This window comes from Cherax quadricarinatus, chromosome 6 (genome assembly GCF_038502225.1).
Source record: "Cherax quadricarinatus isolate ZL_2023a chromosome 6, ASM3850222v1, whole genome shotgun sequence".
Lineage (NCBI taxonomy): Eukaryota > Metazoa > Arthropoda > Malacostraca > Decapoda > Parastacidae > Cherax > Cherax quadricarinatus.
This window is the reverse complement of record NC_091297.1, coordinates 15,445,339-15,472,265: the sequence shown is the minus strand read 5'-3', so window position 1 is coordinate 15,472,265 and position 26,927 is coordinate 15,445,339. Positions and strand designations below refer to the sequence as shown.

Below are 26,927 nucleotides of genomic sequence, written 5' to 3'. Positions count from 1 at the left end.
GGGATATGTTGTGTATCTTTATATGTACATATATGCTTCTAAACTGTTGTGTTCTGAGCTCCTTTGCAAAAACAGTGATTATGTGTGAGTGTGGTGAAAGTGTTGAATGATGAAAGTATTTTCTTTTTGGGGATTTTCTTTCTTTTTTGGGTCACCCTACCTCAGTGGGAGATGGCCGACTTGTTAAAAAAAAAAAAGTATGAAATATATTTATATTTTATCATAATTATTTATCTTTTTGCATTTAGATTGTTATTGTTAGCACAGTTTATTATTTATAGAAGTTTAAACATGTAAATTCTTATTCACTGTTTAAAGGTGTGGTGAAGGATGCTGACACTGGAGAAGAATTAGAAGGAATATCTGTGAGTGTAAAAGAACTGAACTACAATGTGACAACTTCCAAGCATGGAGAATATTGGAGATTGCTTCTGCCAGGAAATTATACCTTAGTGGCTAAAGGATATGGGTATGTATACCAATAGTAAGATTTTTTGAGGCTTAGATGTATTCTAGTGTGAAAATTTGGTTTTAGATATTTAAGTACATGTGTGTTTATGAGGCAAATTATTGTCAGTTATACAACATTTTCCTTGTTTAAATTGTGATAGCTATTTTTTAACCATCATAGAGCTTTACAAATGCTCAGACTTCTTTTAGAAAAATACTATACTTCTCTATTTACCATGTTTTTTGTATTGTAATTTGAAATGGAAAGTTTCCAGGGTCCAGAGGCCAAATTTCAAAGTGTGCACCAGGGTCTAAGAATTTTTAAAAAATAAATTTGTTATTTTTTCTTATGAAATGGTAGAGAATCTTTTTCTGAAGGTAATAAAACAAAAAGTATGAAATTTGATGGAAAATTGACGAAATTATGCTCTCGCGAATTTTGATGTGTCTGATATTTACGCATCGGCGATTTTGCTGAATTTGACTCCCATTTAGGCCAGTTACATTATTCCAGTCGACCAAATTCTTAGCTATTTCACTAGTATTACTTCTATTCTATCGATTGAGCACAAGAATTCGCCAAGTGAACTATATCAACTACAAAATAAAGTGATTGGAAATTGGTAATTTGGCCAATTTAATGCAAACTTCAAAATACTCCAGTTTCAAAATAGGGTCCAGAATAAACAATGCAGGCATTCCTGGCACTAAACTGACATTTCCTCTGTTCATTAGTTACGTTTTGAGGCTTTACAAATGAATTCCATTTTATTTTTTATTCACATAATGAATTTTTATTCAAACCAAAAAATAGAAGATTTACTGTTATGCAATATTGTAATAATTGTATAAATAATATCACCACATTTGTGAATGTATATTAGACCCACCAGCAGGCGTGTATTAGACGTGTGAGGTCATTTGAACATTGGCAGAAATTTAACATTTCCGCTAATTTGAGCACAGTTTCAAGCCATTTCCAGTACTAAAACCAATCAAAATCATCTCTATTTCTGTAATATATTTTCCATTCTATCAAATGAGACCAAGAAATTGCAAATAGAACTATAAAAAACATACGAAAAACACTGCAAAGTCGCTGTTTTAATCGAAAATTATGGTCTCGTTTTTTTTCTCTCGTTATGCACTGTGTGCTGCAGGATTTGTTTTATGTGGTGCACACATACCACATAGATGTATTCTCTCATATCTAGGCCAAAATTTAATGCTCACAGCTTATCAGAGTGAGCTGAGCTCATTGCGTAGATCTACGGTTTAGACCCTCAACGTAAAGCCGTAGATCTACGGCACAGACCCTCAAAGGGTTAACATGCAAGTTTTATTTTTAATTTCTTTCTGGATATTTACTATAATAGATTTTCATTAGTAGTCATAAAATTGATATTTACAATGTTTTAATAATAGCATTAATTTAAAATATAAGCAGATGTAGGCAAATGGAGAGTGGCTGCAATGTATACAAATTGAGTGTTCATAAATTAGTCATGTGCAACTCTTGGGTATCTTTATTGAGAAAACATTTCACCATGCAGTGGCTTCATCAGACTCCAGGCTGAGGGACTGATTATCTCAAACTCCTTCTGATCTTCTCCATTCTTCTTTGTATATGACTGATAAAGCCACTGTGTGGCAAAATATTTCCTCAATAAAGATACCCAAATGTTGCACATATGTCTTAATTCATCAACTTGTCAGTTCTCTGAATCATTTATCTAAACTGAGTGTTATGGGATTTTGTGTAGTAACATTTGTTTAGTGAACAGTACTCTCAAAAATATTTACATGTACATGAAGTAGATACGAAATGTAAACTCTGAACGTTTATATAATTTGTTTTCGAGTTGGAAATCAAAGTGTGTGTCAAGATGGTGGGAAGAAATACTGTTCAATTCAAACCACTGTTCTGGATATTGAAGCGTGTTGGTCAAGAGTGTTGGTCAATTAAAGATTGGTGCGGGGGTTCATCAGCTAACAAGTAAGACATGTGACTGAAAATTTTTTATAATTCACATTCAAAATTGGGAATCTGTTTCTTACCGACACCTATGATATAACTGGAGATGTTTCCAAACCATGATGTTCCATAATATCCCCACTCTGAAGGAAGGGTGGAGATGTTGCAATTCAGAGGCCCAGCTGAACTGTGATGGCAGCACATTTCTGACAAGACAATGAATCAGTGATGATGAAGTGCTTCTTTTGTTTTGGGTCCCCCTACTTTGATAGTAAATCGCTGGTGTGTTAATTAACCCCTTAACTGTCCAAACGTAGATCTACGTTCTTACCGCTTGCGCTCTAAACGTAAATCAACGTTTTATTTTTCCTGCCTCCAAATTTATGACGATTGGCCTGAGATGCCTGGTCAGTTTAGAATGGGTCTTAACTCTCGGTGTGCACAGTATTAAAAAAATCTGGGACTACTTAGTACCTTGTGGGAGCACCGGTTCAGTTGAATGCCAGCTAGACCAAAGAGCATGGCAAACACCAGGGATTCAATGATGTGATGTATTGACGCTCCCCTTTTAAGAGGAAAGTGATGTTGACCCAGAGTTTAGTGGCTTTGAGATGGATGTGGGCACAAATGGTCGAGGAAATATAAAAAAAACCTCGATAATAACCCATGTGCAGCATTTGTGCAACATCCTTTCAATTTTGATACCACTGGTAGTGTCATCTTGCTGGAGTGTCCTATAACCTATGCCCTAAGTAAAGACAAGCAATTCTGGAACATGTGTAATACGTGTTTGGCAGGCCAGGTGGCTGGGTGGCTGATTAACTTTGGTTGTCTCTGTCTCCGTCTGTCTGTCTGTATCTATGTCTATCTCTGTCTGTCTCTCTCTTTATTTCACAGATACACATAAATAGTTATTATTAAATAGTTATTATTCCAGAAAAGTGCTATACTGTGCTTGTAGATGTAAGGCATAATAAGCATGGCTGGCAAGTAATATGCATTTTCACTTGTTCAGGAATCAGATGTGATGACTCTGCATCATTTGTAATACCTGTTAGTTTATGAGCAGCTCTCTGAGAGAGAGAGAGAGAGACAAGCAGACAGAGACACAGGAAGACAGACACACAGGCAGACAGAAAGACAGATAAGAGCTAGACAGATAGACAAATAGACATACAGATAGACAGAAACAGATAGACATGTTTATATGTAACAGTGAAAACAAACAAAGCCAAGGCAGTGCATGATCGTCAGGTGTCACGCCACTGCTGCACTGTCAGCAGTGGAGTGACACTCATCTTACACCATGCTTCAGGGACTTTCATGTATACTTCAGCATGTCTAAAACATTGCTGGGACCTATAAATACTTTGTATATACGTACAGTGGACCCTCGACTAATGATATTATTTCATTTCAGACGTCTGTTTGGGTGCCATTACCGACCGAATTTGTTCCCATAAGGAATATTGTGAAATAGATTAGTCCGTTTCAGACTCCCAAAAATTCGTGTACTAAAGCACTTACAAAAATGCACTTACATAACGGGTTGAGTTGGGAGCTGATCGTTAGTCGAGGGTCCACTATTTCTAGACAATAGTAGGTGACAGGTGCAGGTGAAAATGTTCATCTGCCAGTGTGTGTGACTATTTGAGTACAATTTCAGTACCTAATATTAGTGTCAGAACAAACATTGGCTATGAAATCACAAGAACTACTACAAATTGTAATTATCAGAACATAAAAATTATTTAAATTAAAAAAAGAGGAAAAAAGGTGTATTGGCAATACTTCTGCAAGCGGCAGGACTCCATGTTGCCGTCAGGTGAGCATTCAGCGCCAACTTTGTGGTCTTACATCTTGGTAAGTGCTGACCTGAAAATTTTTGGGGGCCTTATTTTTTTTTTTTTTTTTTTTCAACAAGTCGGCCGTCTCCCACCGAGGCAGGGTGACCCAAAAAAAGAAAGAAAATCCCCAAAAAGAAAATACTTTCATCATCATTCAACACTTTCACCACACTCGCACATTATCACTGTTTTTGCAGAGGTGCTCAGAATACAACAGTTTAGAAGCATACACATATAAAGATACACAACATATCCCTCCAAACTGCCAATATCCCAAACCCCTCCTTTAAAGTGCAGGCATTGTACTTCCCATTTCCAGGACTCAAGTCCGACTATATGAAAATAACCGGTTTCCCTGAATCCCTTCACTAAATATTACCCTGCTTACACTCCAACAGATCGTCAGGTCCCAAGTACCATTCGTCTCCATTCACTCCTATCTAACACGCTCACGCGCGCTTGCTGGAAGTCCAAGCCCCTTGCCCACAAAACCTCCTTTACCCCCTCTCTCCAACCCTTTCGAGGATGACCTCTACCCCGCCTTCCTTCCCCTATAGATTTATATGCTTTCCATGTCATTCTACTTTGATCCATTCTCTCTAATTGACCAAACCACCTCAACAACCCCTCTTCTGCCCTCTGACTAATACTTTTATTAACTCCACACCTTTTCCTAATTTCCACACTCCGAATTTTCTGCATAATATTTACACCACACATTGCCCTTAAACAGGACATCTCCACTGCCTCTAACCATCTCCTCGCTGCTGCATTTACCACCCAAGCTTCACACCCATATAAGAGTGTTGGTACTACTATACTTTCATACATTCCCTTCTTTGCCTCCATAGATAACATTTTTTTGACTCCACATATACCTAAACGCACCACTCACCTTTTTTCCCTCATCAATTCTATGATTAACCTCATCCTTCATAAATCCATCCGCCGACACGTCAACTCCCAAGTATCTGAAAACATTCACTTCTTCCATACTCCTCCTCCCCAATTTGATATCCAATTTTTCTTTATCTAAATCATTTGACACCCTCATCACCTTACTCTTTTCTATGTTCACTTTCAACTTTCTACCTTTACACACATTCCCAAACTCATCCACTAACCTTTGCAATTTTTCTTTAGAATCTCCCATAAGCACAGTATCATCAGCAAAAAGTAACTGTGTCAATTCCCATTTTGAATTTGATTCCCCAAAATTTAATCCCACCCCTCTCCCGAACACCCTAGCATTTACTTCCTTTACAACCCCATCTATAAATATATTAAACAACCATGGTGACATTACACATCCCTGTCTAAGACCTACTTTTACCGGGAAGTAGTCTCCCTCTCTTCTACACACCCTAATCTGAGCCTCACTATCCTCATAAAAACTCTTTACAGCATTTAATAACTTACCACCTATTCCATATACTTGCAACATCTGCCACATTGCTCCTCTATCCACTCTATCATATGCCTTTTCTAAATCCATAAATGCAATAAAAACTTCCCTACCTTTATCTAAATACTGTTCACATATATGCTTTAATGTAAACACTTGATCTACACATCCCCTACCCACTCTGATACCTCCTTGCTCATCCGCAATCCTACATTCTGTCTTACCTCTAATTCTTTCAATTATAACCCTACCGTACACTTTTCCTGGTATACTCAGTAAACTTATTCCTCTATAATTTTTACAGTCTCTTTTGTCCCCTTTCCCTTTATATAAAAGGACTATACATGCTCTCTGCCAATCCCTAGGTACCTTCCCCTCTTTCATACATTTATTAAACAAAAGTACCAACCACTCCAACACTATATCCCCCCCTGCTTTTAACATTTCTGTCATGATCCCATCAGTTCCAGCTGCTTTACCCCCTTTCATTTTACGTAATGCCTCACGTACCTCCCCCACACTTACATTCTGCTCTTCTTCACTCCTAAAAGATGGTATACCTCCCTGACCAGTGCATGAAATTACTGCCTCTCTTTCTTCCTTAACATTTAAAAGTTCCTCAAAATATTCTCGCCATCTACCTAATACCTCCATCTCCCCATCTACTAACTCCCCTACTCTGTTTTTATCTGACAAATCCATACTTTCCCTAGGCTTCCTTAACTTGTTTAACTCACTCCAAAATTTTTTCTTATTTTCATTAAAATTTCTTGACAGCGCTTCTCCCACTCTATCATCTGCTCTCCTTTTGCACTCTCTCACCACTCTTTACCTTTCTTTTACTCTCCATATACTCTGCTCTTCTTATAACACTTCTGCTTTGTAAAAACCTCTCATAAGCTACCTTTTTCTCTTTTATCAGACCCTTTACTTCATCATTCCACCAATCACTCCTCTTTCCTCCTGCCCCCACCCTCCTATAACCACAAACTTCTGCCCCACATTCTAATACTGCATTTTTAAAACTATTCCAACCCTCTTCAACCCCCCCACTACTCATCTTTGCACTAGCCCACCTTTCTGCCAATAGTCGCTTATATCTCACCCGAACTTCCTCCTCCCTTAGTTTATACACTTTCACCTTCCTCTTACTTGTTGTTGCCACCTTCCTCTTTTCCCATCTACCTCTTACTCTAACTGTAGCTACAACTAAATAATGATCCGATATATCAGTTGCCCCTCTATAAACATGTACATCCTGGAGCCTACCCATCAACCTTTTATCCACCAATACATAATCTAATAAACTACTTTCATTACGTGCTACATCATACCTTGTATATTTATTTATCCTCTTTTTCATAAAATATGTATTACTTATTACCAAATCTCTTTCTACACATAGCTCAATTAAAGGCTCCCCATTTACATTTACCCCTGGCACCCCAAATTTACCTACTACTCCCTCCATAATATTTTTACCCACTTTAGCATTGAAATCCCCAACCACCATTACTCTCACACTTGATTCAAAACTCCCCACACATTCACTCAACATTTCCCAAAATCTCTCTCTCTCCTCTACACTTCTCTCTTCTCCAGGTGCATACACGCTTATTATAACCCACTTTTCACATCCAATCTTTATTTTACTCCACATAATCCTTGAATTAATACATTTATAGTCCCTCTTTTCCTCCCATAGCTTATCCTTCAACATTATTGCTACTCCTTCTTTAGCTCTAACTCTATTTGAAACCCCTGACCTAATCCCATTTATTCCTCTCCACTGAAACTCTCCCACCCCCTTCAGCTTTGTTTCACTTAAAGCCAGGACATCCAGCTTCTTCTCATTCATAACATCCACAATCATCTCTTTCTTATCATCTGCACAACATCCACGCACATTCAGACTTCCCACTTTGACAATTTTCTTCTTCTTTTTCTTTTTAGTAATCTTTACAGGAAAAGGGGTTACTAGCCCATTGTTCCCGGCATTTTAGTTGACTTTTACAACACGCATGGCTTACGGACCAAAGATTCTTATTCCACTTCCCCATGGGGGCCTTATTACACTCAGAAAATTGTCCTCTTTAATTTAAAAAAATATTCGGAGTGCTGGGCAAGAGACTGTAGATCTATGTTTTTATTTTTTTTTTTAGTGAAGTTACATACAATGTACAGTACTCAAAAGAGCCCTTCATGCCCCATTCCTCCCTCTGTCCTTTCCTAATGCTGGGTCAACTTATTTATTTATTTATTTTATTTATTTATTATTATTTGGACATGATACATAGTTGTACAAAGAAATACAGTGGTTGAGTGTACATGCCAAAAGCCTCTTGTATGTAGAGCATTATGGGCAGGCTTAAAATTATCTTAAGATTAACTAAACAATGATATATTCAGTGGTAAAAATTACAGTAAACAAATTACAACATGAAGTACAAATGAGTATTTCAAATAAGAAGCTTTATAGTTGTACAAATTTGTAGCACAGTAGTTTATAATATAATCGGTCAAATTGAATAAAATCAACGATTTGTAGTGCAGAAACAGGTCATATGGTCATTTGATGAGTTACTGTGCATTCAAGAGAATTGAGTATTCTATTAGGTAATGTAATTACGAATAACATAGTTTGATAGAGTCACAGGTTATACATTTATGAGATACAGTTATTCAGTATTTATTTAGTTGTGGGTGAGTGGTTTTTAAGAAGAGTCTTGAATTGATAAACAGACAGTATTTTTTTTATATTCACAGGTAATGAATTCCAGATTTTTGGGCCTTTTATGTGCATTGCGTTTTTACATAGTGTGAGATGAACACGAGGAACATCAAAGAGTGATCTGTGTCTTGTGTTATGATCATGTGTTCTGTTGAGGTTGGTAAGGAGAAGTTTAGGGGGAGGGTTTATATCCGAGTTAAGTGTTCTGTGTATGTAGTAGGTACTTATGTGATGATGGGGCTTGAGTGGCTTGTGCCTAGGAGCAGGGGCCTCATTTGTGAGGGGTGCTACTCTCCCCATAGAGTGTTAGTCTGAACAAGAGCCCAGTGTTTCTTATGGTATAAATGGTGGGGATTTTTTTCCTTTCATCTAAATTTGCTGATGCTTTGTGGCTGTTGACACGGACAGAATTAGGGATAGGGATTGTTGAATTAAAAAAAAAATACTCCTTAGTATAGCACTTCTCATTAAAGTATGCCAAGTGGATACAAGTGGATATTGGCAGTTTGGAGGGATATGTTGTGTATCTTTATACGTATATGCTTCTGAACTGTTGTATTCTGAGCACCTTTGCAAAAGCAGTGATAATGTGTGAGTGTGGTGAAAGTGTTGAATGATGATGAAAGTATTTTCTTTTTGGGGATTTTCTTTCTTTTTTGGGTCACCCTGCCTCGGTGGGAGACGGCCGACTTGTTGAAAAAAAAAAAAAAAAAAAGTGGATACTTTAATGTTTGAGGGAGACAACTTGTAGTGAGATGTCTCAGAATTTCCTAAGGCTACTGTTTGAGTCTTAAATACCTTCTAGGCTTGTTTAGTAGACAGATTTGAGTCTGGACTCCCTGTGTCATGTAGTCTTGAGTTCTGAGTTTGCTGGATTTATGGCTATAACTGAATATAGGCATGAGTAAGTTTTTTTTTTTTTTTAACAAGTCGGCCGTCTCCCACCGAGGCAGGGTGACCCAAAAAGAAAGAAAATCCCCAAAAAGAAAATACTTTCATCATCATTCAACATTTTCACCTCACTCACACATAATCACTGTTTTTGCAGAGGTGCTCAGAACACAACAGTTTAGAAGCATATACCTATAAAGATACACAACATATCCCTCCAAACTGCTAATATCCTGAACCCCTCCTTTAGAGTGCAGGCATTGTACTTCCCATTTCCAGGACTGAAGTCCGGTTATATAAAAATAACCGGTTTCCCTGAATTTTATTTTTTTTATTATCACACCGGCCGATTCCCACCAAGGCAGGGTGGCCCGAAAAAGAAAAACTTTCACCATCATTCACTCCATCACTGTCTTGCCACTTTACACTCCCAAACTGCAACATTAACACCCCTCCTTCAGAGTGCAGTCATCTCCAGGACTCAAGTCCGGCCTGCCGGTTTCCCTGAATCCCTTCACTAAATCTTACCCTGCTCACACTCCAACAGATCGTCAGGTCCCAAATACCATTCGTCTCCATTCACTCCTATCGAACACGCTCATGCATGCCTGCTGAAAGTCCAAGCCCCTCGCCCACAAAACCTCCCTTACTCCTTCCTTCCAACCTTTTTGAGGATGACCCCTACCCCACCTTCCTTCTCCTACAGATTTAAATGCTCTCCATGTCATTCTGCTTTGATCCATTCTCTCTAAATGACCAAACCACCTCAACAACCCCTCTTCAGCCCTCTGACTAATACTTTTATTAACTCCACACCTTCTCCTAATTTCCACACTCCGAATTTTCTGCATAATATTTGCACCACACATTGCTCTTAGACAGGACATCTCCATTGCCTCCAACCGCCTCCTCGCTGCTGCATTCACAACCCAAGCTTCACACCCATATAAGAGTGTTGATACTACTATACTTTTATACATTCCCTTCTTTGCCTCCATAGATAACGTTTTTTGACTCCACATATACCTCAACGCACCACTCACCTTTTTTCCCTCATCAATCCTATGATTAACCTCATCCTTCATAAATCCATCCGCCGACACGTCAACTCCCAAGTAAGTTGCTGACAAAAAAACAATTGCACAATCATTGAATTACTTAAGGCAGGCTATCAAATGAAGGAAACAGCAGAAGCCATTGCTGTATGAGTGTTCAGTTCAGACCTGGTTAAATTATTTTGTTGAGGATAGTGTTAGTGAGATGCCAACAACAAAAGCACATTCCAGAGAAGCCTAGAAAAATGTCCCCACTAACGTTAACTGTAGTAATGTATTTAGAATTGCTCTGTGGATATGTGAGGTAATGGATCATCAACAGCAAAAGCCTTGTTGTCCAGGCAAGCACCAGACAAGTCTAGCCCAAAGCTGGATTGCTGGAGTAAGAAAACTCTCTTAAACCAGTTACTGGTCACTCCATCTCTTCCATTCCCTCTTTCATGCTATCCCTTCTACTGTTTCATTCACTTTACCCCCCTACCCCTCACTGTTGTTGTTGAAGGCAGTAAGTATGGGATGGTGATAATGAGGGAAGTGCAGGTACATACTGTAGAGGGAAAGGAAGGATTTTGGTGGGATTATTCAGTACCTGGACACTTGGCAAAGAAAGTTGTAGTGTGGCTAAGCATATGCCTGGGTTACTGGTGTGGGAGGGAAGATTGTGTTAAGTATTACAGGTACCTGGGCATGTGGTGGGGTGATGTGGCATGAGTAAGCTGAACTGTCAGCCTCAATTGCATGTAAGACACAATTGCCTCACCATGCAACAGATCAACACATTTAGAGTACTGACCAAACTGTAACAAACAGATGTGATCCTACCAAATGCAAAACATGAATATAGTACATAAAATATCAGTTAGCTGGACTTGAGTCCTGGAGGTGGGAAGTACAGTGCCTGCACTTTCAAGAAGGGGTTTGGGATACTGGCTGTTTTGAGTGACATCTAGACTGTCATATCTGGGCACCTTTGCAAAGACAGTGATTACGTGTGAATGATGATGAAAGTGCAGAATGATGGTGAAAGTGTTTTTCTTTTTTGGGTCACCCTGCTTCGGTGGGAGGCGGCCAGTGTGAGAAAAAAAAAAGTACGTAAGTTAAAAATAAATTTTTTTTTCATGAACTATAGTATATTTCGTATTTACATTCACAATTACTAAATACAGTTCATTACCATCAGGACATACTTCCATGGAACATGCACAAAATGTAAGTACATTTGGTGAAAATTTGAAAGGAAAAGAATTTCTGGAAAAAATTCTATTTGAATGTTTGCAATGTTCATGTCTGCAGATTAGTATTCATAAATTAAAGTGCTCTAGCTGTAAGTGCAGATGCTTGTAATGGATGATTGTAAGTGTGGAATTGCTGTATTGACATTTACTGATACAGGTCCACAACCCTTTATCAGAAATTCTGAAATTGGAAATGTTCCGAAAACGAAGGTTTTTCATGAAGTGCGGAGCGTCAGTCATCTCAATGCTGGGTCACGTTGCCACGTGGTGGCATTGAGAATCATTCTGAACTTTGAAAAATTCTGAAATTCAGAACAATACTGGCCCCAAGGGTTTTGGATGAAGGGTTGTGGACCTGTAATGATTTGTAAACATTTGTATTAATAATGTTTCTTGTTATAATGACATTCCATAAGGAATGAAAAACTCTGAACATGCATGTAATAATACAAAGATCCTATTCAAGATAATGAAAATAAACCATACCATGGGCAGGATTTGAACCCGCGGTCAGAGAGTCTCAAAACTCCAGACCGCAATCGTGTCATTACGATTTCGTGAGTAATGAAAATAATTGTATCCTGCAGGAAAACCTGGATAGATTGAGCAAGTGGAGTGGTAAATGGAGGATGGAATTTAACATTGAGATGTTGCATTTAGTAGAAATGAAAGTAAATATGGGTCACTTAAAGAGTATGCAATACTAAATTGCTATTTATAAAGGAGGTCTGCAGTTATTTGCTTGTATGTTTTTTTTATGTAAGTTGGTAAACCTCATACATAAATTTTACATTGCATTCTATATAAATTATACTGAAGCCAAAACAAATGGCTTTTGGGACTTGATGAGCTGTTGGAGTGTGAGCAAGGTAATATTTTGTGAAGGGATTCAAGGAAACTGGCTAGCCAGAGTTGGGAAGTACAATGCCTTCACTCTAAAGGAGGAGTTTGGGATATTTGCTGTTTGGAAGGACATCTGAACTGTCAAATCTGCATGCCTCTGGCAAGACAGTGATAATGTCAATGATGGTGAAAGTGTTTCTTGTTCAGATTACCCTGCCTCGGTGGGAGATGACTAATGTGTTTAAAAAAAGCTTTTTCAATTATTATGTATGTACCTGCACAACCCTGAATCATAATTTTAATCTCTAGACTATATAATATTATTAAAAAAAAAATATGCTAATATGAACTTTTACAGGAAGGAATAGTGTTGTTATAAGCCTGTGTGTGTTAAAATTACGATTTTGATTTTATGGTTCACAGTGGAACCTCATTTTTATGTTTAGGATATTTGGTAGAATGCAAATACCAATTGTGATCACTCATCTGTAGTGGAAGACAGTTGACTGGGGTCTGTGCTCATCAAAGATAGGTAAACAGTGGAGAAGAAGATAAAGGAGGCTGATATGTGAGGCTTGGAGTCCAATGGCATCGCGATTGAGCGTGTTTGATAGGATGAATGGAGACAGGAATGTTTTTAACTCCTTTCAGGTCCAAGGCCCAAATCTGATTACATACATCTAGTGTCCATAATTTCTAAAAATATTTTTATTTTTTCTTTATGAAATCGGAAGAATCTTTTGTGAAGGTAATAAAATCAGAAAGTACGAATTTGATGTAAAAAATTGAGAAAATTATGCTCGTTGTAAATTTGATGTGTGTCAGCGATATTTAGTTGAATAGGCGATTTTCCGACTTAGCTCCTATTTTAGGCAATTAATTGATTCCAATCTGAGTACAAGATTCAGCTAATTTCACTAGTATTACTTCATTCTATCGATTGAGCAACAAGAAATCGCCAAGTCAACTGTTCCAACTACAAAATAAAGTGATGGAGAATTGTTAATTTGTAGCACCTTTGAACAAAGTTCAAAATATTAATTTCAAATAGGGTCGAGAATGAGAAATGTAAGCACTTCCTGCAATAAGAAACTTTCTGGTATGTAGTAGTTTTGAGGCTTTAAAATAAATTCCATTTGATTTTTTTATTCACATAATGAATTTTTATATAAACTTTAAAAAGAGAAAATTTACTGATTATGCAATACATGTATGATAATTGTAGTAAATATCATCAGTCATGTTTTGAATGTATATTAGATCACTCTAGCACACTGAGGGTATTAGAATGACGTGAAGAGAGTTTGTTTACTACTAGAATACGGCAAAAATTTAACATTTTGCTACTTTGAGTCAGTTTCAAGCATTTCAGTGCTAAAACAATCAAATCATTCTCTATTTCATGTACAATGTCTTCGCATTTAATAATGAGACTAAGGAAAAGTACATAAATTACAACTATAAAAAATAAGAAAAAAGACAGAAAGTTGACTGTTAAATCAAAAAATGTGATTTTCATTTTTTCGTCTTATTATACACAGTGTGCTAGAGATCTGTTTTAGTGGTCAACATACCACATAGAGTATTATTCATATCTAGGCCCAAATGTACCACTATTAGTTTATCTAGAGTAGACTTGAGCTCATGGGATCAGGTTTGGACACATCTGTACAAGAAGCCGTGAGATCTGGATGGACGGAGTCCATGAAAGGGTAATACATTGACTGGTAGTTGGAGGTGAGCAGAACATTTATGAAGGGGTTCAAAGTTGGAAACGGATGAGTCCTGGAGATGGGAAGCATCAAGTGCCTATTGAAGGAAGGGGATAATGGCAGTAAAAACTGTAGTGATAAGCACCCTTCTGGCAAGACAAGTGATGAGTGAATGATGGTGAAAGTTTGCGTTTTGCAGAGCCACCCTGCTTGGAGTAGGGAATGGCCAGTGTAAGTGAAAAATAAAAAAAATATAGCTAAAGAGTAATGCATCTATGTGGAAGTGCACACAGTAAACAATCTGCAGATCAAGTGTATAATGAGAGAAGAAATAAGACTGAGACTGATTTCATTAGAAACAGCTAATTTGCAGTGTTTTTCACTGTTTTTTATAATTGTATTTGGATTTAACTTGGTCTCACTGATTAGATAGAAGAAAATATACAAAGTAAAGTGTTTTGTTGAGTTTTGGGATTCTGAAAATGAGCTGAATGTGAAAGGTAGTCGAAGAAATAAAGGTTACAAAATGTTATGGATGTTCAAGATAAAATGAATCGATTGAGACGGTATGAATACGACATTTGGGAGCTGGTGGAGGTCTGAATATATTTTGATAAAAGTGAGTGATGATAGTCTTAACACTTATTCCAGTATTGGCATAAAGGAAATCTTATATTTTGGTTTGAATAAAATGTTTATGTGAATAAAAACTAAATGGAATCATTTACATCAAAATTCGTGAGAGCATAATTTCGTCAATTTTCCATCAAATTTAGTACTTTTTGTTTTACTACTTTCAGAAAAAGATTCTCTACCATTTCATAAGAAAAAATAACAAAATTTTTTGGGGAAAATTCTTGGACCCTGGTGTGCACTTTGAAATTTGGCCTCTGGACCCTGAAAGGATTAAATGTTCATTTTTTTATTTTATTTAGTTCTCATTGTTTTGTGTATGTAAAACTATAATCTGTAAAAAATGTATTTTTTGTTAATATTTTTGGATGTCTGGAACGGATTAATTTTTTTTTTTTTAACACATCGGCCGAATCCCGCCAAGGCAGGGTGGCCCAAAAAAAATAACTTTCATCATCATTCACTCCATCAATGTCTTGCCAGAATGGTGCTTTACACTACAGTTATAAAACTGCAACATTAACACCCCTCTTTCAGAGTGTAGACACTGTACTTCCCATCTCCAGGACTCAAGTCCAGCCTGCCAGTTTCCCTGTATCCCTTCATAAATATTACTTTGCTCACACTCCAACAGCACATCAAGGATTAAAAACCATTTGTCTCCATTCACTCCTATCAAATACGCTCACGCATGCTTACTGAGAGTCCAGTTCCCGCGCACACAAAACCTCCTTTACCCCCTCCCTCCAACTTTTCATAGGCCGACCCCTACCCTGCCTTCCCTCCACTACAGATTTATACACTCTCGAAGTCATTCTGTTTTGTTCCATTCTCTCTACATGTCCGAACTACCTCAACAACCCCTCCTCAGCCCTCTGGATAATAGTTTTGGTAATCCCACACCTCCTAATTTCCAAACTACAAATTCTCTGCATTATATTCACACTACACATTGCCCTCAGACATGACTTCTCCACTGCCTCCAGCCTTCTCCTCGTTGCAACATTCATCACCCATTAATTGTATTTACATTAATTCTTATGGGAAATATTGCTTTGAATTTAGGCCGTTTAAATTTAGGCCAACCTTCTGGAATGGATTACAGCCGAAAAACAAGGTTCTATTGTATTTCAGTCATTTTGATAGTGTTATATCCAGATTATGGTTTTGACTGCCTTTTTTTGTTTTTGTGTGTGTGTGGGGGGGGGGGGGTAGTGCACTTTCATAATACATTACAAGTGCCTTGTTTGTAAGTTGTTAAATTTACTTCAGATACGAGACTACTACAAATGCAGTAAGCATCGTGAAAGATACAGTCTCTCGTGTGGACCTGAGAATGAAGCGACATGCTCAAGGTGAGTGTGTGCAAGTTATGTTAATAAGGCGACTTATTGTTAGTTGCTTTATACGTATTTGGCAAATGAACTGTTTTTGGCTTTTTCTTAGATGTAATTTAAGTTACTTTATAAGTTTAAAGTAAGATTGTAAATAAATTATAGTATACTGATAACATTTTGCCTTAAAAACTTTGTAAAGTGTTCAGATAAGCATACATCAACAAACATAGACACCTGATTCAATTCCGTCAATTAGATTGTCCCTCACTGTTTGTACCCTACCTATCAGGTGACACCTGACCCACTTGAGTTTTTTTTGCTCGTCTTCTGCCTGTATACAGCTTCTGGAGTAACCTTTGGTGGGGTTATATATCAGATGCTTTCCTACAGTCAAGAATGATGCAGTCCACCCAACCCTGCCATTTTAGCTTTAAATCTGAAACTCTATCCCTAAAGCCATGCCAGTTTTGTTTGATGAATCTTTTCTCTAGGTGTTCTGCCAACCTCTCTTGACAATTTCCTCTAGACTTTTTGAAAATACATCCGTCAGTAAAAGTGATCTGTAGTTCAGGGCATCCTGTGTGTCTCCTTTCTTAAATGTCAGGATACATGCCTTTATCTCAATGTCTGGGATCTGCCCATCGTCCACTCAGTATTTCTGCTCATTCCTTTAGTACCCATGGTGGCATTTTATCATTTGTCACTACTCTTGTTGTGTGTTATTCATTTAGTAGTTTTCCCTCTTTCTCTTTCATAGTTTGAAGAAATTCTAGGTTCTGCATTTATTCTACACTGATAATTCACCTTGTTCTACTCTGAATATTTCCTAACCCTCTCCTCATAGGACATAGCCTTTGCTCCAGGACTAGTCTTGTTGCAAACTGGTGTGTCCGTGCATGCGTAGTACTCTAGAATGCCTCACCAGTGAATCCCCTCAGTGGAGGAGTCTTGATGCTGGTGGGGGTGGGGTGGGGAGCCTGATCCAAGGAACTGGACTTAGCCTCCACTTCGTTGGATTGAACCTGAATGTACCTGATTAAAATAAACAAAAATTCTACAGTGAATCATCCTCTATAAAGGATATTCTTTACTCTTTAGGATGTTTATTGCAATACAATAAGCTACTTGTTTGTACGTAGTGCTACTGAACATTTATTTTTAAATTTTTTATTATAGTTTTGCTTCTCATAAACTTAACTAATTTTAAATTTTTGTTTATCTTTACTTATTGTGTTATTTATTTCTTAATGCTCCAAGGGAATATTAAAAAATCTTCAACAGAGAGCAGTTTGCCTATCATGAAATTTACAAGTGAAAGTACTTACACACCATTATCTCAACGCTCTGAAGATGTGCCTGCGAGAGTTGATAAAACATCAGAGCTGTATGTAACTAGTGTCATCCCAGAGACTACCTCTCTAGCAACTCTTAATGGCTCAGTTACCAATTCTAGTTCTCAGAGTATTAGCCTTTTTAAAGATATAAAGGCTACAAATGATACACATGAGGCAAAGTTTTCTATAAGCCCTCCCCATAATATTACCTTTGGTAATGACGCTGGGTCTAGCAGTGCCGTAAAATATCTGGACAGTTTTAGCACAGATTCTTCAAGTTCAATCGCAGCTCAAGATCTACTTAATATTTCTCTTAATGATCATCTTGCAAATTTGAGTCATCCCAGTACCAAGAATGTTGAGCAGCATGCAACCACAAATGAAGGAAAATCCAAAACAATCCACGATGCTCAATCTTCTTGGAGCTCTGATCATCCCTCGACCATAAGTGATGCCCATCCCGTTACTACAACCTCTGTGATGTCACTTTCTGCCAGTGATGCTTCTCACACATCACCCAGAAATTCTACAAGGTTTACTGACTTCTCAAATGGTGTAAGCCTGACCATTTATAATTATTCATGTGAGTTATGTTGTGTGAGTGTGTAGCTGATGTGACTTTCTTTTCTGGGATAGCTTGCACCCTTAAATGGCATCTGTATTGTGTAGTTTACCTTGGCAGTGTGTGGTATGGCTTTTTACACATGATCATATAGGCATTGCACTGCACCAAGAGTCAGGTTGTGGTACTGGCTTGGCATAAATCATTATGAATTATGCTCATCCTTGTTACATGCTTTGTTTGATTTGTGTAGTTCTCTTATTGTTAAGTGTGTACATTTCTGGATTAATTAAATAGCTGTTTGATAAGTAAATGAGCAACAGTAGAATTCAGGAGCATAACTTACCCTGCCCATTTTTATTATCAAGAAGGAATTAGAAGGCATTGATCAAATGGTATTAGAAGGCATTGATCAAATGGTATTAGAAGTCATTGATCAAATGGTATTAGAAGGCATTGATCAAATGGTATTAGAAGGCATTGATCATTAGAACTTAGCCATACAGATTGCGAAAAGGACTTGGGGGTTATGGTGAGTAGCAACTTTAAACCAAGACAGCAGTGCCTAAGCGTACGTATTAAGGCAAATAGATTACTGGGATTTATATCAAGAAGTGTAAGCAACAGAAGTCCAGAGGTCATACTGCAGCTTTATACATCATTAGTAAGGCCTCACCTAGATTATGCAGCTCAGTTCTGGTCTCCGTATTACAGAATGGACATAAATTCGTTAGAAAACATTCAGCGTAGGATGACTAAATTAATACATAGCATTAGAAATCTTCCTTATGAAGAAAGATTGAAGACTCTTAAATTACATTCACTTGTTAGACGAAGAATGAGGGGAGACCTGATCGAAGTGTATAAGTGGAAGATAGGTATTAATAAAGGGGATATTAATAAGGTCTTGAGGATATCTCTCCAAGAGAGAACCTGCAGTAATGGATTTAAATTAGGTAAGTTTAGATTTAGAAAGGACATAGGAAAGTATTGGTTTGGAAATAGGGTAGTTGATGAGTGGAACAGTCTACCTAGTTGGGTTATTGAGGCTAGGACTTTGGGTAGTTTCAAATTTAGGTTGGATAAATACATGAGTGAGAGGGGTTGGATTTGAGTGGGACTTGCACATCAGAGCTTATTTCTTGGGTAGCATTGAAAATTGTGTTGGGCAAATGTTTTGTTAGTGGGATGAATTGTAAAGGACCTGCCTAGTATGGGCCAACAGGCCTGCTGCAGTGATCCTCCTTTCTTATGTTCTTATGTTCTTAAATAACCTTGAGTGCTAGGTTAATTGATCTGAGTCCATAAGAAGAAAATGGCATTGTTTCCTTAAGTATCATCCTTCATTGCTTTCAATTTAATTTTTGTGATACATGTGTAGGTTGGTAGACAGCAACCACCCAGGGAAGTACTGTCCTACCAAATGAATGTGAGACAGAAACCTGTATTTATTTTACATGATGGAAGGAGGGCTGATGTCTTTTTTTTTTCTGTCTCATAAACACACAAGATAACAGGTATATCTTGCCGCTTTTACTTACACTTAGGTCACACTACACATGCATGTACATGTTTATGTATACACACTCATCTGAGTTTTTCTTTGATTTTATCTTTATAGTTTTTAATAGTTGGGATTTAAAAGTAGTGTTAAGTAGCAACAAGTTGAGTTAAGGAAATGGTGCAGGAGAGGAAGCAGGAGCATTGGTGGAATGATGATGTAAAGAGAGTAGGACAGGGAGAAAAAGTTAGATGAGAAGTTTACAAAGTATGAGTAGCAAGGAGGGAAAGAGTAGAGAAAAAGAGAGTAAGAGAGAGGTAACAAATGTAAAAGAGAGCAAATGAGAGAGTGGGTGAGATTTATCACAAATTTTGTTGAAAAAAAGAGTTGGATAGATTAAAGTTAAGAAGCCTAGAGAACAAATGGATTTCTGTAAAATAGGAGAGAGGTTATTAAATGGAGAGTTAGATATTGGGAAGATGGAAGGAATATTTTGAGGAATTGTTAAATGTTGATGAAGATAGGAAGCTGTGATTTCGTGTATAGGCAAGGAATAACATCTTGTAGGAGTGAGGAAGGCCATTGAGTGTGGGGATTAGTTTCGAGGCAGTAGGTAAATGAAAGGTAAGGCAGCGGATTGATGGGATAAAGATGAAAGTTTACAAAGCAGGTGGGGATATAGTTTTCTGGACTGGTCAATTATTTAATAAATGTATGGAGAGGTAAGGTCAGGGATTCGCAGCATGCATGTTCCTTTGTATAAAGGCCAAGGATGAAAAGGATGCAAAATTATGGGGATAAGTCTTTGAGTTCCTGGTAAAGTGTTGGTATTTATTGAAAGAATTAAGGAGCGAGAATAGATAGCAGATAACAAGGAGGCTTTAGGCAGTAGCGTGTGTGGACCATGTGTTTACAGTGAATTAAGTGAACAGTATTTAGAAAGCCAAAGGTCTTTGTGGCATTTATGGATTTGGAAAAGGCGATGAAGGTGGATAAGGGCATGTGCGCAGATGTTGCAGTGTATGGTGTAGAGTAGGTTACTGAAGTAGTGAAGAGTTTTACGAGATAGTGAGGCTCAGAGTATGTAGGAAAGAGAATTTTTCCCAGTAAAGTAGGCCTAGACAAGGATGTGATGTCACCTGGTTTTAATATATTTATAGATGGGTTGAAAAAGTAAATGCTGAGTCTGGCAAGAGCTGGAGTTAAAAATAAAGAATCACACACAAAGTGGAGTTGTCACAGCTGCTCTTTGATGACACTGCCTTGGAGATTCTGAAAGAGTTGCAAGATTTGGTGATAATTCGTAGTGTGCTAAAAAAGAAAATTAAAGATAATCGATAGATGTAGTTATGAGGATAACAAAAAATTGGTGATGAAGATGAATATCAGATTGGAGGAGAGTATGGAGGAGCTGCATCTCAGATATTTGGGATGGCGTTCCGGATGGGTCTATGAAAGATGAGGTGAATCTAGATTGATGAGGGAAAGAGTGAGGGTGCACTTAGGAGTCTGTGGAGCAAAGAACTTTGTCCTTGAGGCAAAGAGGGAATGTAGGTGAAAGGTTTTAAGGTTTAAGGGCCTGGGTGATGAATGTTGCAGAGAGAAGGCTGGAGGCAGTGGAGATGTCATGTCTGAGGGCAATGTTGTGTGAATATAATGCAGAGAATTGTAGTTTGGAAGTTAAGGAGGATGCGGGATTAAAAATGTTGTCAGAGGCTGAGGAAGGGTTGTTGAGGTGGTTCGACATGTAAAGGAATCTTTATAAAGAATTGCTAACCAGTGTTAAGTCTGTAGGAAGGAAGCGGTAGGGTCGCCTAGGAAGGTTTGGAGAGGGTAAAGGAGTTCAAAGTGCGAGGCTTGACTTCCAGCAGCATGCTGAGCGTGTGTAGGAGGAATGGAGACAAATGGTTTTAATACGGCGGCTGTGAGTGTAGCAAAGTAACATTTATGAAGGATTAGGAAATGAGGCGGACTTGAGTCCTGGAGATGGGAAGTCAGTGCCTGCACTCGAAGGAGTGGTTAGGTTGAGTTTAAAAACGTAGTAAAGAGCCCTTCGAAGAAGTGATGGATGTGATGGTGAAAAGTTTCTTGGGCCATCTGCCTTGGTGAATGCAGTGTAATAAAAAATGTAGTAAAGGAAAGGAACTAATGACATTATTGGAATGTTCTCCAGGAGCTTTATTAGCCTTGTCAGAACACATTCATGGACAGGAGGAATAGCACCAGTGAGGCAACTCTGTAGGCACTCTTGCTGTTCACTATGTAGTAGTAGTGACAAGTATACAGTGTCGAGCCACTATCCACGAAGCTATTACCTTGGGTAACATAAAAGGTGACAAATCACTGGGGACGCACTGTTGCAGTCCCTTCTATTCTTTGGTAGTATAACAGGAGAACTGTATTGCTGTGGTATTTTCAGATCTGCTTTAAACTCTGAGATGGTGAAGCTCTTGTTTTGTTATAGTTCTACGTCAGTCTGAACTGAGCACTATCTCCGTAATTTTTGATACCACTGGTGTCTCATAGAGCATGATTTGACATGTTGTACAAGTTGTAGATGCTATGAGTAAATTTGATGCAGGGTAAATGAAGGGCTTTTCACTATGTAAAGTTTGTCAAAGTCCTCCAAGAAAAGAGAATAAGCTCAAGATTGATATGCTAGGTATGTGTTAGATTTGTCTGGTGCATTAAAAGGATCTAACCAGGCACAAATGTCTATGAGCAACCGTAATGGATTTCACTATCCTGTGACGCTAGAGTAAAGGGAGTTAAGGAAAGTGAAACAGAAAACCTACACCCGCTCAATGATTCATTACAGGAGGAGGATTAGTGTAAGTTTGAGCAACTGAATCCACAATAGGTCCAGGATCGAAGTCAGTTAGTGATCAGAAACATTTACAGAGTTAAAATGCTGATTAGACTGTCGCTGTTTCAGGAATTAACAAAAAGGGCGATCAAGGGATGATTGTGAAGATCCTGGGTAAAGTAACCGCCACAATAGTTCCTGTTATTTACAAGCAGATGAATAAGGTGAGAGAAAACAAGCTGCGTTTCAGAGATTGCAACTAGATTTTTATGTTACAAGTAATAGCTTCAACAAATTTGTGAAGAAATTTTGGTAACAGGTTAGAATCTTTAACAAAAATTCCATAAATGAGAGGAGTATCCAGTATTGCACCTCACTGATGTGCGTAATACTCTGTGTCATGATTGTGAAGGTGAAAGCTCTGAGGAGGACCAAGATGTGCAAAAAAATGTGAATTAGTGACTGAGATACTTACAAATGAAGGGTAAAGTGGAAGTATGGGATCAGAGTGTTTAAACCTGGAGAAGAGAAATAAAAGAGGTCTTTGGAAATTATGAGTGTGTGAAAAATGTTGGAACCTAGGTGTACTAGTTGGGGACTAAATGCTAAAGTGGGAAAAACAAAGTTACAAACAAGTTGAAAATTTAGTCAATATCTGGGTATCTATGTTTAGAATTTAACAGGGCTTTATCAATAGCAGATTTAGGAATGAATGTAGGATGCTTTAGATTTGAAGACAGTAGAACTATGATCAAGTGTTAATAGCTATATAAAGGTATTTAAGATACCGGTGAGACATGAAGATTTCTTCCAAAGGCATATGATAGGTTGTGTTTAGGAGAAAAGATGAGAGTAGTCACTGGTAGGAGGAATTTCAATGGAAAGTTTAGACGATAGTGAGTAACTGGTGGAGAGTAGTGATGGTAGACATGTGAAAGGTATTTTCTTTGCACATCCATGTGGATGAGTGTGTCAAAAAGTTAAATGGACGGTTAAATACTGACAAGGAAAATTTGACACAGTAACTTGTCGGTTAGATACCATTCATTCAACTTGTCAGCACTGCAATTAGGAATCTTGTTCAGATAGGACTAATTCTTCACAGAGGCATGCTGTGTATTCTGCAGCCAGTGCATACTGCTGCTGCGCGTTGCTTTGCCTTGACTGCCTCACTGCCATCTACAATCAAAGTTGTGACCTAGACTTCGCACGGGGTTACGCTACCAAGTGCTATGCCTCCATCTTGCCAGTATAAAGCAGTCAAACTTTTGCTAGAAAGTCGAATCTCATTGAAGGGATACTGAATAAGGCTGAGGATAATATTTATTTTGTATAGATTCTCTTAAGATTGGCAAAATTATAATAATCATGTCGAGTGTGCTTTGAGACTGTGGATAAATCTTTCAATGAGAAAGCAGGATGTTGCAGTGTGGGTACCAAATATTTAGGGAGAGTTGGTAAATTTGGAGTGCCAGGGTAAATGAAAATGAGGGACTTAATAATGGTGGAAAAGGTTTGTAAGGCACAATTTTATGAAAAAGAATAACAACAAGATATGATAAGTTCTTCTATGAAAGTCATTTTTAATTATATTGGTGGAAAAGATTGTTAGGCATCAGGATTTTAAGAGGGGCAACAGATACATTGGATCATTATTTGTTGAGCAATTAGTACACTTCCCATGGATGTAAAGGAAATGAAAAACAAGAAAGAGGTAAATTAAAAAATAAGGAGAGATGTTAATAAGATTGAGCAACTGTTGGACTAAAGGTGAGTAAGTGAATAGTACGTATGGGGATTGAAGAAGGGAAAGTTTACAAATACACATGTAAAACAGGCAGAAATTTTGGCTTATAGAGGTGGGCAGGAGGAAAGGGAATTGGTGGTATGGTTAAACCCGGCTAGAGGGAAAAAGTTCTTGAAATTTTACAAAGCAGAAGTGAATAAGATATGTGGAGTAAAAGAAAGGATAGAAAGAGGGTGAAGAGGAGGAATGAAAGAGTTGGTGATTTAAGAGGATGATCAAGCAAAATATGTGAGAAAAAATTTGGGATAAAGCAGGTTAGAAGCTGTAACAAATGATTGTCATTATAAACAAGTAGGAGTTAGTAGATGGAGTGGGATTGATTAGAAAGATGCAGGAATTTTGAGGGTTAAATGTTGATGAAGGTGGGCAGTGTTATGGAGGTAAGGGGGAGGATCAGGAAAACTGGTTAGTGGAGAGTGTGAGGAGATACAATGAAGGGTAAACAGCTGAGTGATGGGATCATGACAGAAATGTTAAGCAGGGAAGTATAGTGTAGGAGTGGTTGGTATTTGCACAAATTGAAAAATGGAAGGTACCATAAGAGGAGATGATAGTTCCTTTATATAGGAAGGACAAAAGAATTGAAAATTATAGGGAAAGAAGTTCATGGTATTAAAGGGAGTGTATAGTGGTTATTGAAAAATTAGGTTGTCAAATGCAGATTTGCAGAAAAAGGAGCTTTGAAGTTGGGATGTAAATACTTGATTTACATTTGTAATATATATGAAAATATATTAATAAGGTAGAGAAGTTTCTTTGACTTTATGGATTTAGAAAGGCAATAGAGGTGGTGGGAGCAATGTAAGATGTTGAAGTCACGAATTAGGAGTTTGAGATGCCATAAGAGTTTAAGATATTGCTTATCCTTTGAAAGAAGATGATAAGAAATGAAGGATTTTTCTTTCGACAGTACCTTGATGAATCAAAGTGGAAATTAAAATGATAATAAAAAGGAGTGGAAATGTATGCAGTAAAGCAGTCACTTCCAGAAATTAGTCGTCTAAACAGGATATGGATATAAAAGGAAAAGTAATAAGAACAAGAACTATTAAGATAAAAATCAAAGAAAACTCAGATGAGTATGTATAAATAAATGTGTACATATATGTTTAGTGTGACCTAAGTGTAAGTAGAAGTAGCAAGACGTACCTGTAATCTTGCATATTTATAAGACAGACAAAAGACACCAGCAATCCTACCATCATGTAAAACAATTACAGACTTTCGTTTTGCTCACTTGGCAGGACGGTAGTACCTCCCTGGGTGGTTGCTGTCTACCACCCTGCCTCGGTGGGAGACGGCTGACTTGTTAAAAAAAAAAAAAAATCGTAGTGTGGAAATTAGGAGGTGTGGAGTTAACATAAGTAATAGAGGGCTGAAGAGGGGTTGTTGAAGTAGTTTGGTCATTTAGAGAGGATGGAACGAAGAAGAATAACATGGAGAGCATATAAACCTGTAGGGAAGGTAGGCAGGGGTAGGGGTTGTCCTAGGAAAAGTTGGAGGGAGGGGATATAGGAGGTTTTGTGGGCAAGGGGCTTGGACTTCCAGAAAGCATGCTTGAGTGTTAGATAGGAGTGAATGGAGACTAATGGTTTTTGGGACCTGATGAACTGTTAGAGTGTGAGCAGGGATTCAGGAAAACTGGTTAGCTGGACTTGAGTCTTGGAGGTGGGAAGTACAATTCCTGCACTTTAACCTCTTTCACTGTTGGTGCCGTAATATTACGGCTTGCAAGCCAGTGCCAGTGCCGTAATATTATGCCAAAATTCTAGCGGCTTCAAATCTTGCGGGAGAAAGTTGGTAGGCCTACATATGAGAGATTGGGACTGAGTGGTCCTTTTGCACAGTATAAAAAATATCCTGCAGCATGCAGTGCATAATGAGAAAAAAAAAACTCCGACCATGTTTTTGGTTTAACCCTTAAACTGTCCAAACATAGATCTACGTTTTTTTCAACATTTGAAAGTATTAAAAAAAAATGGAGATCTTTTTTTTTCACATTTGAAAATGTGTAAAAAACTTTGATTTACATTTTTTTTGTTATATTTGAAAATATGTATAAAAACGTAGATCTACTTTTGGAGCACTACGCATGTGAACGTAGATCTGTTTGGACAGTTTAAGGGTTAAACACCGACTTTGCAGTGAATTTTCGTATGGTATTTATGAGTGTAGTTTCCTTTCCTTATTCTCATTTGACAGAATGGAAGATATGTTACAGAAATAGAGATGATTTGGGATGCTTTACAGACTAAAAGTACCTTGAAATTGAGCTCAAAGTAGCAGAAATGTTTGATTTTTGCCGATGTTCAAGAGTAGAGAAATCGCATCATGTCTAATACACGTCAGCTGGTGGGTCTTATGTGCTTTCACAAATGCTCTGATATTATTTATACTATTTTTACAATAATGCAGTAGTCTGAATAGCAGTAAAGCTTCTATTTTTTGTGTGAATAAAAATTCAAAATGAAAAGGTCTGGATACCTGACTAATGAACAGAGAAAAATGTTATTTTGGTGTTAGGAATGTTTGTATTGTTAATTCTGGACCCTATTTGGAAATTGGCCTTACTTGAATTGTGTATGAAATTGGCCAAATTACCAATTTCTGATCACTTTATTGGGTAGTTGAAATAATTAAATGGGCGGTTTCTTGTACTCAGTTGATAGAACAGTTGGAGTCATAGCGAAATAGCTATGAGTTTGGTTGATTGGAACACTGGAATTTGCCGTAAATTGGGCAAAATCGCTGATGTGTAAATATCTCCAAAACCGCTAGCTCTGTGAGAGTGTAATTCTGTAAG

General features: G+C 37.7%; 1 protein-coding gene across 6 annotated transcripts in view; it reads left to right on the top strand.

Annotated features, from left to right (window-relative positions):
• LOC128694145 (carboxypeptidase D) overlaps positions 1-26,927 on the top strand; it is a 346,813-nt gene that overhangs the window by 64,059 nt on the left and 255,827 nt on the right. For 3 of the 6 annotated variants that reach the window (XM_070080611.1, XM_070080592.1, XM_070080618.1), the window contains 3 exons: positions 319-469; positions 16,050-16,132; positions 17,372-18,031. In XM_070080611.1, coding sequence (XP_069936712.1) covers positions 319-469; positions 16,050-16,132; positions 17,372-18,031 — 894 coding nt within the window. The remainder of the gene's footprint in view (positions 1-318; positions 470-16,049; positions 16,133-17,371; positions 18,032-26,927) is intronic. The other 3 variants (XM_070080597.1, XM_070080604.1, XM_070080625.1) reach the window with 3 other exon arrangements.